This window comes from Rana temporaria, chromosome 3 (genome assembly GCF_905171775.1).
Source record: "Rana temporaria chromosome 3, aRanTem1.1, whole genome shotgun sequence".
In the NCBI taxonomy this organism is placed as follows: Eukaryota; Metazoa; Chordata; class Amphibia; order Anura; family Ranidae; genus Rana; species Rana temporaria.
The window spans coordinates 190,234,263-190,248,556 of NC_053491.1; the positions used below are offsets into that span (position 1 = coordinate 190,234,263).

General features: G+C 41.0%; 1 protein-coding gene across 2 annotated transcripts in view; it reads right to left on the bottom strand.

Annotated features, from left to right (window-relative positions):
* Positions 1 to 14,294, bottom strand: part of TPH2 (tryptophan hydroxylase 2) — a 335,484-nt gene that overhangs the window by 232,027 nt on the left and 89,163 nt on the right. For both annotated transcript variants that reach the window (XM_040343986.1, XM_040343985.1), the window contains exons 5-6: positions 5,990 to 6,057; positions 3,224 to 3,420 (exon numbers count right to left, since the gene is read on the bottom strand). In XM_040343986.1, the coding sequence (XP_040199920.1) occupies positions 3,224 to 3,420; positions 5,990 to 6,057 (265 nt within the window). The remainder of the gene's footprint in view (positions 1 to 3,223; positions 3,421 to 5,989; positions 6,058 to 14,294) is intronic.

Below are 14,294 nucleotides of genomic sequence, written 5' to 3' on the forward strand. Positions count from 1 at the left end.
ACTATTTTCCGAAATCTTATTGATGATGGGTGCAGGGTCACAGGGCTGCAGTGTGTAGAGGACGCTTGTATAAGGACAGATATGATGACACATATGGAGGAATGTCCCCAACACACACACACACACTTGTAGTACGTCAATAGACAGACCAGGCTGCTGTGTATCTGAGTTGTGTCATTACTATTGCAGTTCTACAATACTGCAGTGTACAGACCACGTGTATTAGAAAGACACAATATGGCCACAAATCTGTGCAAACAAAATTATTTTCAACATTTTCAAACTGCAATATACAATATTACAAATGCACAATATAATGATACAACCAGCGGTTGGCTATTGTATTGTATACTATTCCATTTATAGATTACTGATTTGTACAGATTTGCAGCAATACAATTATTCTATGCTAGACTGAATATGAACCCCCCCCAGTTGTGGTAGCTTGTACATCCTTGTATTACAATTGTTTTATACCGTACATTGTATATAATTTCGGATCGATATACAGGCAATGTGTTTTGATGAATACAGTTATTACATGCATCAGATACCATACTACATTGTACAATATTACATACTGGCATCAATGGGTACAGTGGTGACAAAGGGCACAGTGGCGACAAAGGGCACAGTGGCATCAATTAAAGGGCACAGTGACATGCAAAGTGGCAACAATGGGCACAGTGGTGACAATGGGCACAGTGGCAACAATTAAAGGGCACAGTGACATGCACAGTGGCAACAATGGGCACAGTGGCGACAATTAAAGGGCACAGTGGTGACAATTGGCACAGAGGCGACAATTGAGGGGCACAGTGGTTTGATGGCATGGCACAGTGGCTGCGTTTGATGGCATGGCACAGTGGTGAAAATTGATGGCACAGTGGCTGCGTTTGATGGCTTGGCACAGTGGTGACAATTGATGCCACAGTGGCTGCATTTGATGGGCACAGTGAGGCTGCAATTTTTTTTTTTTGCACCCCCCCAAAAATTTTGAGCACCAGCTGCCACTGATCCTGACTTATTCTTGACATACGCATGTGTTATATCAATGGCTATGCAATGGCTGAAGAGGAGCACCTCAAGACCTGGGAGAAGCAGAAGAGGGGACAGCAGCAATCGATGGACCTGTCACCACTGGAAATGGGGTACAGTAAATGGTTAAGTGTGCAATAATGTCATAATGGCCAGAATCCACCCACCCTATGTGGATTATAGTTTTGCTTCAAGGAAGGCATTCATTTAAAATGGCTGCCAATACATGGCAAGGGACATCGCACATGCATTTTTTTTAATGCAGCGCACCACAATTTAGGGCATGTCATCCACTGTAGTTCTAGGCTGGGGTATTATCCTAAATAAATTGTACTATAAAGTGTTACATGTTATGGCAAAGCATAAGTGTAAGTCAATCTTATACTGACTCTTCTAAAAGTAAATTCTAAAGAATGCCCCTAGTGCATTCAAAAATATAATGCAAGGTCTCAAAAATCTATTGAGGCACTCTATATCGCTTTGTGGAAAGTGAACTATGCATAATGCCAATAAGCAGTGCAGCAATGAATTTCTTTGCCAGTTATACCTAGGGATAAGTAAATGCTTTTTAAAACGATATATTAGTCCCTATTTTACCCTCAGGGAATCCCAATTAGTTTTTATCAACTTTCTCCTTCTCGTCTTCCCTTAGTATGTTATTATGCTTTTTTTTATGTTTGTATGTAAACTTTAATATTGCATTCTCTCATTTGTGTTTGTAGTGCCAAATGGAAAAAATGCTTTGTACCAGAAATATAATTCTAGTGTCTTTATAAAAGGAACAAATCACAGAACAACATTTGCAGTTAGCCCTACTGAAATTAGTTTTTTTAACCCTAAAATGTGTAGCAGTTAACCCTTATAATTTGTATTACCTCCTTCATTCCTTACTCCTTGCTAAAATTCATATTCAAATTTTAAACTTGTTTATTTGTAGCACCGAATAGAGGTCAGGGAAGGAAAGAACACTTTGGTGTTCACCTGTTGGTTGCCAGAGTACCTTGACCCAACACTGACCATAACACTAATGCCTAAATAAAAACATAAAAAGCTATCCACCAGAACACAATATGCTGATTCAGACCAGAGTAATCCAGTATAGTCTTCACTTCTGTGGGATAGAGAAACAGGGCCTCAATTTTCTTTCAAACGCTAACAGCTGCAAGAGGGCCCAGTAGGTCCTCCAGAAACAGGGTTCCATATACTGTATGTAAGTACCATCCCTATTCTGCTCTATCCACTTTAAAATAGTTCATTGGTCACAGTATATATATTCATATACCATCAGCATTGTATTAGCAATACAAATATTTGTCACAATCCGATATAAGCTGACTTGAAAAACCTCTTTTCATGTTGTGAGTTCTGCCCGTCTGTAGGCCATCTCTTTCCACTACTTTCTAGGGAAGCCACATGCTTTTCAGCTTCTCCTCTGCTGTACCTTGCTGACTAAAAGCTTTGATTTTAAGCACTGTCTCTGCCTCCTGAATCTCCTTATTTAAGCATCTCTGTAGTTTAGAAGGCAGGTTCTGTGAAATGTGTGACACAGCAGTGCCTACTCACAGGCCATAGTGAATAAGTGCCACAGAATTCAAGGAAGTAAATGTATGGAGATCTCTACAAAGTATTTTTGGAGACTTCAAGGCCATTCAGATTAAAATGAGTATGCTAGAAATAATTTAAAGTGATTGAACAAACATGTTATACTTGCCTGCTCTGTGCAATGGTTTTGCACAGAGCAGCCCCGATCCTCTTCTTCTGGTGTGCCCCGGTAGCACTCCTGCCTCCTCCTCTTCATCGGGTGCCACCACGGAGAAGGGCTTTCCAAGGGGGCAGTCCCGCTGCTGCATTCATTGACAGAGACAGCAGGACTCGGCACGGCACCCCTGTTCCCGTGTCCCTAGATTTGATTGACAGCAGCAAGAGCCAATGGCGGAGACAGCGCCTGGAGTCGCTGGGCTCGTGCACATCACTGGAACGGATGATGCAGGTAAGAAAAAGAAGGGTTCTGGGGGCAGGGCAGCACAAAAGGTTTTTCACCATAAAGCATAGACTGCATCAAGGTGAAAAACCTGGAGACTGTACAACCCCTATAAATTCAGTGTGGAAATGAATATATGATTTTATGATTTTACCATATATACACTTAAAAGCTATAATAATAAAGATATAACTTTAGACTCACCTTTCAAAAATACTGCCACGTCTTCCAGTTGTGGTACATTATTTTCTCTGTATCCGCAGTATTTGGTTAATAGAGGTAAGTTCTTTAAATATTCTCTGCAGGCATGAGTTGGATACAACTGCGTGAGTTCTTTAAACACTGTACCCCAAGTTTTTATCTCTTCCTCTGTGTACTCCACTCTTGGAATTGACTGCCCACTAAATAAAAGCAACAAGAATCTATTAACCATGTCAAAACTAGGCCAATTCTGACATTTTTCACATATCTGTTAATTAAAATCTGCATTTTTTTTTTTTGCTGGAAAATTGCTTAAAACCTCCGAACATTACATATTTTTTTATAAGCAGAGACCCTAGGGTATAAAATAATGGTTGTTGCAATTTTGAATATTGCACAATATTTTCACAGTCATTTTTAAAATGCTAATTTTCAGGGAAAAAAATACATTTGTTGCACACAAACACTATATAATTCCAATTTTATTTTAGTAAAATATAAAAAATTATGTTATGCCGAGTATATAGAAACCTAATGTGTCATGCTCTAAAATTGTGCAAGCCCATGGAATGGTGACAAATTAAGCTACTTAAAAGTCTCTATGTTTTTACAAGTAACCATTTAGAGATACCAGGAGGTCTGATGCCAGAATTTTTTCTCACTCTGGTGTTCTTGGTGATACCTCATATGTGTGGTGCGATTACCGTTTGTATATGCATGCGGGACGGGACCTACATATGCAAGTGAGCACGGGGGAACAGGGGAGCTTTACAAGGCAGTAACAACTTATCGATAGTGACGAAATCATCATCGTTTCGAGTTTCTTATGTCACAGAGAGGGGCGGGTATGGGTGCACCTTCCTTCACTTTTTACCAGGGACAACAGGTGGCAATGGTTCCAGGCTTGGGAATTGTGGCTGGTGGCAGCAGGAGCAAGGCCCCCTTCCACGCACTGTACCATGCAAGTGATAAGCAGCATGGATCACTTCTACAGTAAAGCCCATCACTGGCTATAATTTTTAAATCAGGTTAATGGCTGCAGTTGCTGCCAAGACCCCAATATAACGATGTCTACCTGAGGATGTACAGGTACGTCCTAAGGGCTTGAATTGGTTAATATTGGCATGAATTTAATATAATCAGATCTACATATTTATGGAAACCCCAGCCACAAGGTTTTTTTATGTGCAAATTCAATAACCAGTGCCTTAAATAAAAAAGTACACCTTGTCTGGCAATCAAATGATTCAGCAGAACGAGGGTGCATAACCCCACGCACCTTAGCCAACAGTATGAAATATAACCTTCATTGAGATTACTATATAAAATATATATGTGACTGTGTGCATTACATTCACTTTAAGGGATTAATTAGTGAGTTCTATAGGGATGCAAGAGAAAAAGCAGTGGTCGCCTGAACAATTATGGGGGGTAAAAGAGAAAAGGAGGGACTAACACCACCTCCCTCACCAAAACACTGGGGCCAATACACTCAATATGTTATCCCACTGGTTATAGGACAGTATGACTTCATAATTAGAACTGTAAATGGTCATGAGATATCGTCTGTGTAACGGTCGCCACCATTTACGACCTTCCACGACAGCTTATCTGACACTCCAACCAACAGAACCTGATCCATCCCATTCCCAGAATAACCGAGACACACAGCTCTGGGTTCTGGTTTCAAAATATATGAACACTTTTAATGGTTAGCTCTCAAGTTTATATACAGTTTTCAAGGCATGTTTCAGTGATCACAAGAACAATGAAACTCTCCACCCACACATCACACCCTGGGGGGCTTCAATACACCTTCAGATGGGCTAATTGCTAAACATTCCAGACATTTCTGCGCCGGTCTATAATTAACATGACCTAATCACTCCACCTGATAAGTCACATTCCTTCATTAACAGAATTCAAACAAAACACCATCACACAATGATTTCCCCTCAATCTACATCTTTAGACAGACGGTCTGTCTCCGACAGAAAGGTATTCACACCTGAGCATCAAAAGGCTTTAAACAGTGTTATCACACAATGAAAGGCCTTTCAGAAGACAGCCTCATTTAACAACTCACTAGCCTGGGCTAATCATTGAAAGAGTCATTATTGACCGGTAGGGTCAGAATATTCTTTACAGACCTTAAGGAATGTATGGTGGATTACTGTCCATGTTAAAACAATCCAAAATATGTCCCTTTATTTTCTGGCTCAATCTGTGCCCAAAAGTGACTCCTGTTACAGTCTGTAACCCCCCTTTTCATGATTTTGGTTGCAAGTCGATACTCTTCACCTCCTAGTTGTGTCTATGAAAGACCAATATTTTGGTGAAGGAGGTGGTGTTAGTCCCTCCTTTTTTCTTTTACTACCCTTAATAGAGAGAAAGCAGTGGTCTCCACTGCTTTCTCTCTTGCATCCTTATAGAACCCATTAACCTCCCTTTAAGTAAATGTAATGCACACAGTCCTATATATATTTCATATAGTAATCTCAATAAAGGTTATATTTTATACCATTGGCTAAGGTCCGTGTGGTTACACACCCTCGTTCTGCTGAATCTTTTCCCTTCCCTTTCTGTTCCATTAACAAAGGTCTCTGGGATAGAAAGTGAGAGTGAATTTTCCACCAGGGACACAGACAGCTATAGAAATTTGACAGACGTTCTAACCCTTCCATTGCTCCGTCCTACACTAATAAAACGTTTTGGCTGTAGGTCCACTTGTAGCTTATCGAGACCATGCAACAAATCAGTCAAACTTACTATTTATAGTTCATAGCAACATCCACAAAATATTTTCTTCTTTGCCGGTAAACATTGTCCTTAAATCCCTTCAGAAAATAAAGGACAAAACAGAGAAAAGGAAACAACGTTAGCAAAAAAAATAAAAAATTTAAACCAATCTGATTAAAAGAAAGACTTTGTAAACAAACCATTACAGATCACAGGGACCTAGAACAAAATAGTCAGATGAAATATTTCCCTTGCAGTGCCAAAGTGGTTACAAAAGGTCAGATGAGGTCCTCAGTAGCATTCTTCTGGGCCCCAGCTTACAAACAACCTAAAGATTCTTTGAGCTTTAAAATCTTTTTAATGTCTTGCCCACGAACAAGTTATTATTTGAATAAACAATTTTAATGGACATATTTGACAGCACTAAGCTATCCTAGCGACAAGGAGAATAAACACATCCTATGCCGATACAAGGAAATGGAAAAATCTTTAACATATATCTAAATAGCTAAATGTCACGTTCTTTCTAAAAGAAAACACAACCTTTATTAGCAGCCTGCATGTTTGGAGGAACAGTACAACGCCAGAATCTGACACCTTACTGGGAAGCTGATTCATTAAAAATGGAATAATAATAAAAATAAAAAAAATGAACAGAAAGGTGAAACTGTTGCTCATATTCACCCATTTTTTATGAAAGCGCTAAAAAATACATTCTTATTGGTCACATTTGTGCAACTTTTCTTTTTTCCAGTTTTCATTAATCAGGTCCTATTTTTTGTTGTAGCAGCAATTAAAAAGGAATATATAATAGGTCCTTGTGAAAAAAATTCACAATACAACACAAAGCTGTCACAATATTTTCTTTTTTAAATTTCTACAGCATTACTGCAAATATATCACTGTGGCATTGTAAGGTTTTGTGACATTTTCACAAATGACTTTTCATAGTTTCATCATCTAGACCTTGAGCGATCTTTTTTCTGTTTAAGTTGCACATCATGTCAAATGGACTGAACTCTAAAGCCCTGTACACATGATCGGTTTGTCCGATGAAAACAGACAGATGGACTGTTTTTTATCGGACGAACCGATCGTGTGTGGGCCCTATCGGTTTGTTTTCCTTTATGTTGAAAAAAAATAGAACATGTTTTAAAATCTTCCTATGGATAAAAAACCGATAGATAAAAACGATCGTCTGTGTGGAAGTCCATCGATCAAAAATCCACACATGCTCAGAATCAAGTCGACGCATGCTCGGAAGCATTGAACTCAATTTTTCTTAGCACGACGTAGTGTTTTACGTCACCGCGTTGGACACGATCGGATTTTTGGCCAATGGTGTGTAGGCAAGACTGATGAAAGTCAGCTTCATCGGATATCCGATGAAAAAATCTATCGGATTAGATTCCATCAGATATCCGATCGTGTGTACAGGGCTTAAAGCGGGGGTTCACCCTAAAAAAAAATTCTAACATTACATTAAGCTCCATTCTGACATTGACTGTACGCTGATCCTTTTTTTTTTTTGCCGTACATACCGTTATATCTTTATTTCCCCCCCCCCCCGCCTTCCGGGTATGAATCCCGCGGGAGTGGGCGTTCCTATGCACAGGCAAATTGATTTGCCTGTGCATAGGAACGCCCACTCCCGTGGGATTCATACCCGGAAGCCAGGGGGGGAATTAAAGATATAACGGTATGTACGGCAAAAAAAAAAAAGATCACCTTACAGTCAATGTCAGGGTGAACCCCCGCTTTAAGGTCCCCATAATTCCCCTCTCCATATTAAGGTGAATTTTTTTTTTTTTTACATTTTGGCATGGGGGGTCCCTCCGAATCCATCCTAGACCCAAAGGGCCTGGTTTTCTTTTCGCAATATTTTGTTTTTGCCTGCAATTATTATTTGTTTACATTCAGCGTGGACGTGGTGGACAGCTTTTCGGCTCCCTGCTTAGCAACCAGTTATATACAATGTTAAAATAAAAACTGCAAATTGCAAAGCACATCAAAAATCGCATCACAAACACAACAATTGCGTTTCTGGAGTGATTCCATTGAAGTCTATTACCCGCAAAACGCAGAAAAAAAAGTCCCTGACCCTTTCCAAAAATGCACCGTCCGCAAAACGTGTTGATGTGAACTTGTACCATACTAAACCAGTGTTTCTCAACTCCAGTCCTCAAGGCGCCCCAACAGGTCATGTTTTCAGGCTTTCCATTATTTTGCACAGGTGATTTAATCAGTTTCACTGCTTTAATAATTACCACAGCCATTTCATCTGAAGAAATCCTGAAAACATGACCTGTTGGGGCGCCTTGAGGACTGGAGTTGAGAACCACTGTACTAAACCATGGTAAATGGACTGTAGTGCGTTTCTGCACGAAAGTAGAGAATTTGAGTGTTGCTGATTAGAAAGCATTAGTTGTAAGGGCATGTTGGACCACTGGAAATAGACTGTTAAGCCCCATACACACGGCCGGGTTTCCCGTCGAGAAAACTGCGGGGAAAGCTTTTGGCCTGGAATCCTGGCCGTGTGTATGCGTCCTCACAGTTTTCCAGACAGGAAAACTTCTGAGAATCCCGGCGGGAAAATAGAGAACCTGCTCTTTATTTTCCCGCCGGGATTCCCGGCGGTTTTAAACCCGGCAGTTTTCCTATGGGAAAACACTGCAAGGGAGTATACACATGGCCGTGATTGCCGGCCAAAAGCTCTCCCGTAGTTTTCCAGCCGTGTGTACACAGGGAAACTTACCGAGCAGGTTCTTAGGATTCCCCTTGGTTTTCTCGGCGGAATTTTTACTGCCGAGAAAACCGAGCAGGTGTACAGGGCTTTTTTCTCTCATAAACCTATTTTTTTACCCTCTTACCCAGGAAGGAAAGTTTAGTGTGATTTGAAAAGCTATTAAAAAGGAGTAAAAAAAAAACAGAAAAGGAAACTGTTGCTCATAGCCTTTTTTTATGAAAGCATTCAAAATAAATTCTTAGAGGTCACGGTTGTGTACCATTTCTTTTTCCCAGTTTTTATTAATCAGGTCTTGGTTTTTGTTGTAGCTGCCTACACTGATCTGCAATTCAAAAGAAATATATATGTCCTTGTGAAATTCACAATACAACACAAAGGTGTCATTATGTTCTATTTTTTCTTTTTACATTTCTACAGAATAACTGCAAATATATCACTGCGGCATTGTAAGGTTTTATGACATTTTCACAAATGACTTCTCATAGTTTCATCATCTAGAGCGATCTTTTTCTGTTTAAGTTGCACGTCATGTCAAATGGACTGAATTCTAGTGCCCCCTTCATACTGAGGTGTTCCATTGTAGTGTTTTACAGCATAAAACTCTGATGCCGCGTACACACGATCGGAATTTCCAGCACAAATGTTGCCGGAAATTCCGAACGTCAAGAACGCGGTGACGTACAACACTATGACGAGCCGAGAAGTTCAATGATTCTGAGCATGCGTAGGATTTTTGTGCGTCGGAATTGCATACAGACTATCGGAATTTCCAACAAGAACTTTTCCCGTCAGTAAAATTTGAGAACCAGCTCTCAAATTTTTGCTGTCGGAAATTCCGACAGAAAACGTCCAATGGGGCCTACACACGGTTGGAATTTCCGACCAGAAGCTCACATCGAACACTTCTTGTCAGAAATTCCGATAAGGTGTGGAGTGATGCTAGAAAAGAGGGGAGTTGTTTTTTTAGCTGAAAAGGCCTGAAAAAAACACTTGAAAAAAACGTTCAGACATTTTCAATTAAAGTCTATGGGGGAAAAAATCTTAAATCTACTTGAAAAGTAGCTCATGTACTTTTTTGAGTGACAGGCATTTTGCTACAGGTGACAAATGCTCAAATGTGAACAGGGGCCATTGGGTCTTTTTTACACTGTATATAGCTGGTTGCTAAGGAGGGGGTCGGGAAGCTGGCCCCCTTGTCCTTAACAACCGATGAGTCATCAGTTGTCAGCGGGCTTCCCGCTGAATGTAAAAAAAAAGAATTGCCAGAGTCCAGTGGCCACGCCCCCTTGTGATGTCACAAAGCCATCATGCCCCGGTGTGGTGACGTCACGAGGGGCGTGGCCTCCAGATGACGCAATCCGATTGCCACGCCGTTATTTAAGTAATGCAGGACATCGGCGCCGACAGATCAGCGGGACACAGCATCGGAGGAGCAGCGGTGGGAGCGGCGGCAGAGGAAAAAGAATGATGGACAAAGAAGACAGTAGAACAGCGGAAGAAGAAGCAGGGGGAGGAGGAGACCGGAGAATGAAGATGCGGAAGAAGATAGAGGAAGAAGCAGAGAAGAAGATTTTAAAATAAAAGACTTGTCAAAACTGTTTACTGTATTTATTAACACTACTTTTTTTTTGTGAATGGGTAGGGGTACAATGTACCCCATACTCATTCACATAGGGGGGGGCGGGATCTGGGGGCCCCCTTGTTAAAGGGGGCTTCCAGATTACGATAAGCCCCCTGCCCGCAGACCCCGACAACCACTGGGGAAGGGTTGTTGGGAAGAGGCCCTTGTCCCCATCAACATGGGGGCAAGGTAAAATGCAAAAATGACTGGGCTAAATACCCTAAATAAGCTGCAACTAAAAAGTGGTAAACACACCAAAAGTACAAGAAAGAAAATGTAGCTGCGCTGAAAAATAATAAACAATACATATAAATTGTGTCAGTGTCCAAATGTGTAATCACAAATAAGGCGAGTTCGATCTGAAACCACATAGGCGATGAAGGTCCTATTATTCAAGTTTATCCAAATGAAGAAGTGCAATAAAATTATTCCACATGTGAGTCAACACTGATAGACCACCACCGACAGAAATCACCATAAGGGATGCAGGCTTACCAGATGGCATGCATAACCAGCTTGCGGCTGTAAACCCCAGCCCGGGCCTTTGTGAAGGGACTGCATATATAGTGTACCGGTGGTTTCAGATCGAACTCACCTTATTTGTGATTACACATTTGGACACTGACACAATTTATATGGGGGCAAGGTGCTTTGTGGTGGGGGGGCAAAGCCCCCCTGCTCCAAAGCACCAATCCCCCCATGTTGAGGGCATGCGGCCTGGTATGGTTCAGGAGGGGGGGGGTGCTCGCTTGTCCCCTCCCTTTCCTGACCTGCTGGGCTGCATGCTCGGATAAGGGTCTGGTATATATTTTGGGGCCATTTAAAAAAAAAATTGGTGTGGGGTGTCCCCTCCGAATCCATACTGGACCTGGGGGGGGGGGGACCCCACACAGTATTTTTCTAGCTGGCAATTTTTTTTTCTTACATTCAGCGGGAAGCCCGCTGACAACTGATGACTTATGAGTTGTTAAGGATGCGGCGGCCAGCTTCCCGGCCCCTCCTTAGCAACCAGCTATATACAGTGTAGAAAAAATCGCGGCAATAGCACAGTAAAAATGCTGTACTTGCATTTTGGATGCAGGGTCCATTGAATTCTATTACATGCATAACGCTGCTTTTTGCGGGGAAAAAAAGTCCCTACCCTTTCCAAAAACGCAGAGGCACAAAAGCATTGATGTTAACATGTTCCATGTTAATAAATTTCCCTGCATTTCTGAAAAATGCTAAATGCATCAAAAAACGCATTAGTGTGAATCAAGCCTAAGAGATTTGAGTGATCTTCACCCTCTTACCAATGAAAGAAAGTTTACAGTGCTTTGGAGTGCTATTAATTAGGGAAAACAAAATGTAAGGCTTTTAAAATTATCTCTTCGTGCTCTCTAACTTTTCCTAACGTTTAAAACCTGAAGCTACAATTGGGCTTTAAAATCAGCTTGTGGCCAGTAATCTGGTATACAAGAAACAATAACTGCTAAACTATATGAATATAAAGGCAACTCCCACTGTATGTTCCCTGTTGTCAAACACAGCAAGCCAAAGAAGCTGTCTAGTACAAAGAGCTGGAGTCCTACCGGCTGCACATGTGATATTTGAATAGAAGCACTTATGAGGAAATAACAATGATGGTAAATTGAGGGGACTTGCAGACATCCTGTAAAGTATTTACAGTTGACTGATTGATTTCACTCGTTTTTTTACAACCAACCGTTTGTTATTAAACAACATTATTATTTTTTAAAGTAACCCACTCACAGCCCTAAAACCCTATCATTCATTTTGTTTACCTCAACCAGATCTTCGGACAAGGGGGCTTTTGGTTACCATCAATCGCAGAGAATGGCCTGCTTCAACAACAGTCGGGTGAGGGATATACAGCTGGACTGGGAATTTATTTTAGTAAATTTATTTAATTTTTTTGTTCTTCATGCAGAATAAACTAATAGATTACAAATCACAATACAAAATATAGTTGTGTAAATCTGTCGGAATTGAAATTGGATCTCTCAAATAAGCCAATCTGTGTATCATATTATTCGTTTTTTTCTTTTCATACCTATAGAATTTTAAACATACACTACATCTCTATGCATAGACAAAAATATGAAGAGATTAACGTAGGCTATAACTATACCTAGACACTCAAATTTTGAAGCCTGTGAATTGTGATTGAAGCTTTAACATACACTTATCCCTATGGTCTGTTGGGACAAAAAAAGCATTTGGACAGTCGGTTCATTTTCTAACCTCCATCCAACCTGCTTAGTTGGCCATGTCTTATTTTTACATTTACAGCTAAACTCAGGGCAGAATAAAGACACAATTTATTGTTCATTACTATATCCTGAAATATATATATTTTTTTAATTACAAGCCCTTAAAAACCACTTAAGCCCCAGACCATTTTGTTGCTAAAGGACCAGGCCACTTTTTGTGATTCGGCACTGCGTCGCTTTAACTGACAATTGCGCGGTCGTGCAACGTGGCTCCCAAACAAAATTGGCGTCCTTTTTTTCCCATAAATAGAGCTTTCTTTTGGTGGTATTTGATCACCTCTGCGGTCTTTATTTTAAACAAAAATATAGCGCCAATTTTGAAAAAAACGCAATATTTTTTACTTTTTGCTATAATAAGTATCCCCCATAAATATATAAAATAAATAAAAAATGTCCTCAGTTTAGTCCAATACGTATTCTTCTACATATTTTTGTTAAAAAAAAAATCGCAATAAGCGTTTATTGATTGGTTTGCGCAAAAGTCATAGGGCCAGATTCAGATACATTTACGTTGCTCCACGGCAGCGTAACGTATCCCATTTACGTTACACCGCCGCAGGTTTACAGCGTAAGTGCCTGATTCACAAAGCTCTTACCTGTAAACTTGCGGCGGTGTAACGTAAATCCGCTCGGCGCAAGCCCGCCTAATTCAAATGGGGCGGGCACCATTTAAATTAGGCGCGTTCCCGAGCCGAACGTACTGCGCATGCTCCGTCGGGAAAATTACCCGACGTGCATTGCGCTAAATGACGTCGCACGGACGTCGATTGTTTAGACGTTAACGTAAATGGCGTCCAGCACTATTCACAGACGACTTACGCAAACGATGTGATTTTTTAAATTTCGACGCGGGAACGACGGCCATACTTAACATTGCTAAGAACACCTAGGGCTCAGCCCTAATTTTACGACGCGTATCTCGACAGAAACAACGTAAAGTTAGAGCGACGGGTAACGCGGACGTTCGTGGATCGCCGTAACTAGTCATTTGCATATTCTACGCCGACCGTAATGGCCTCGCCACCTAGAGGCCGGCATAGAATTGCATCCTAAGATCCGACAGTGTAAGTCAATTACACCTGTCGGATCTTAGGGCTAGCTATGCATAACTGATTCTATGAATCAGCCGCATAGTTAGGACGGGCGGATCACAGAGATACGACGGCGTATCAGGAGATACGCCGTCGTATCTCTTTTGTGAATCTGGCCCATAGCGTCTACAAAATAGGGGTTCGTTTTATGGCATTTTTAATAAAAAAAAATGTTTTACTAGTAATGGTGGCTATCATCGATTTTTATCGTGACTGCGACATTATGGCGGACACATCGGACACTTTTGACACTATTTTGGGACCATTGTCATTTTTACAGCATCAGTGCTATAAAAATGCACTGATTACTGTGAAAATGACACTGGCAGTGAAGGGGTTAAAATTAGGGTTGTCCCGATACCAGTATCTTTATGGGGACCGATACCGAGTATTCGCGCAAATACTCCCGATACCAAAATAGAATACTTTTTTTTTTTTTTATGTGACATCGAGCAGTGCATAGAGGCAGGGCCGGATTAACCGTGGGGCTGATGGAGCTGCAGCTCCAGGCCCCCATCATAATATAGGCCCAAACTTAATTCTCTCACCAGGGCCCGGCGGCCGGCCGACGACCGCTATATAATAAATCCACACGTCCAGGCAG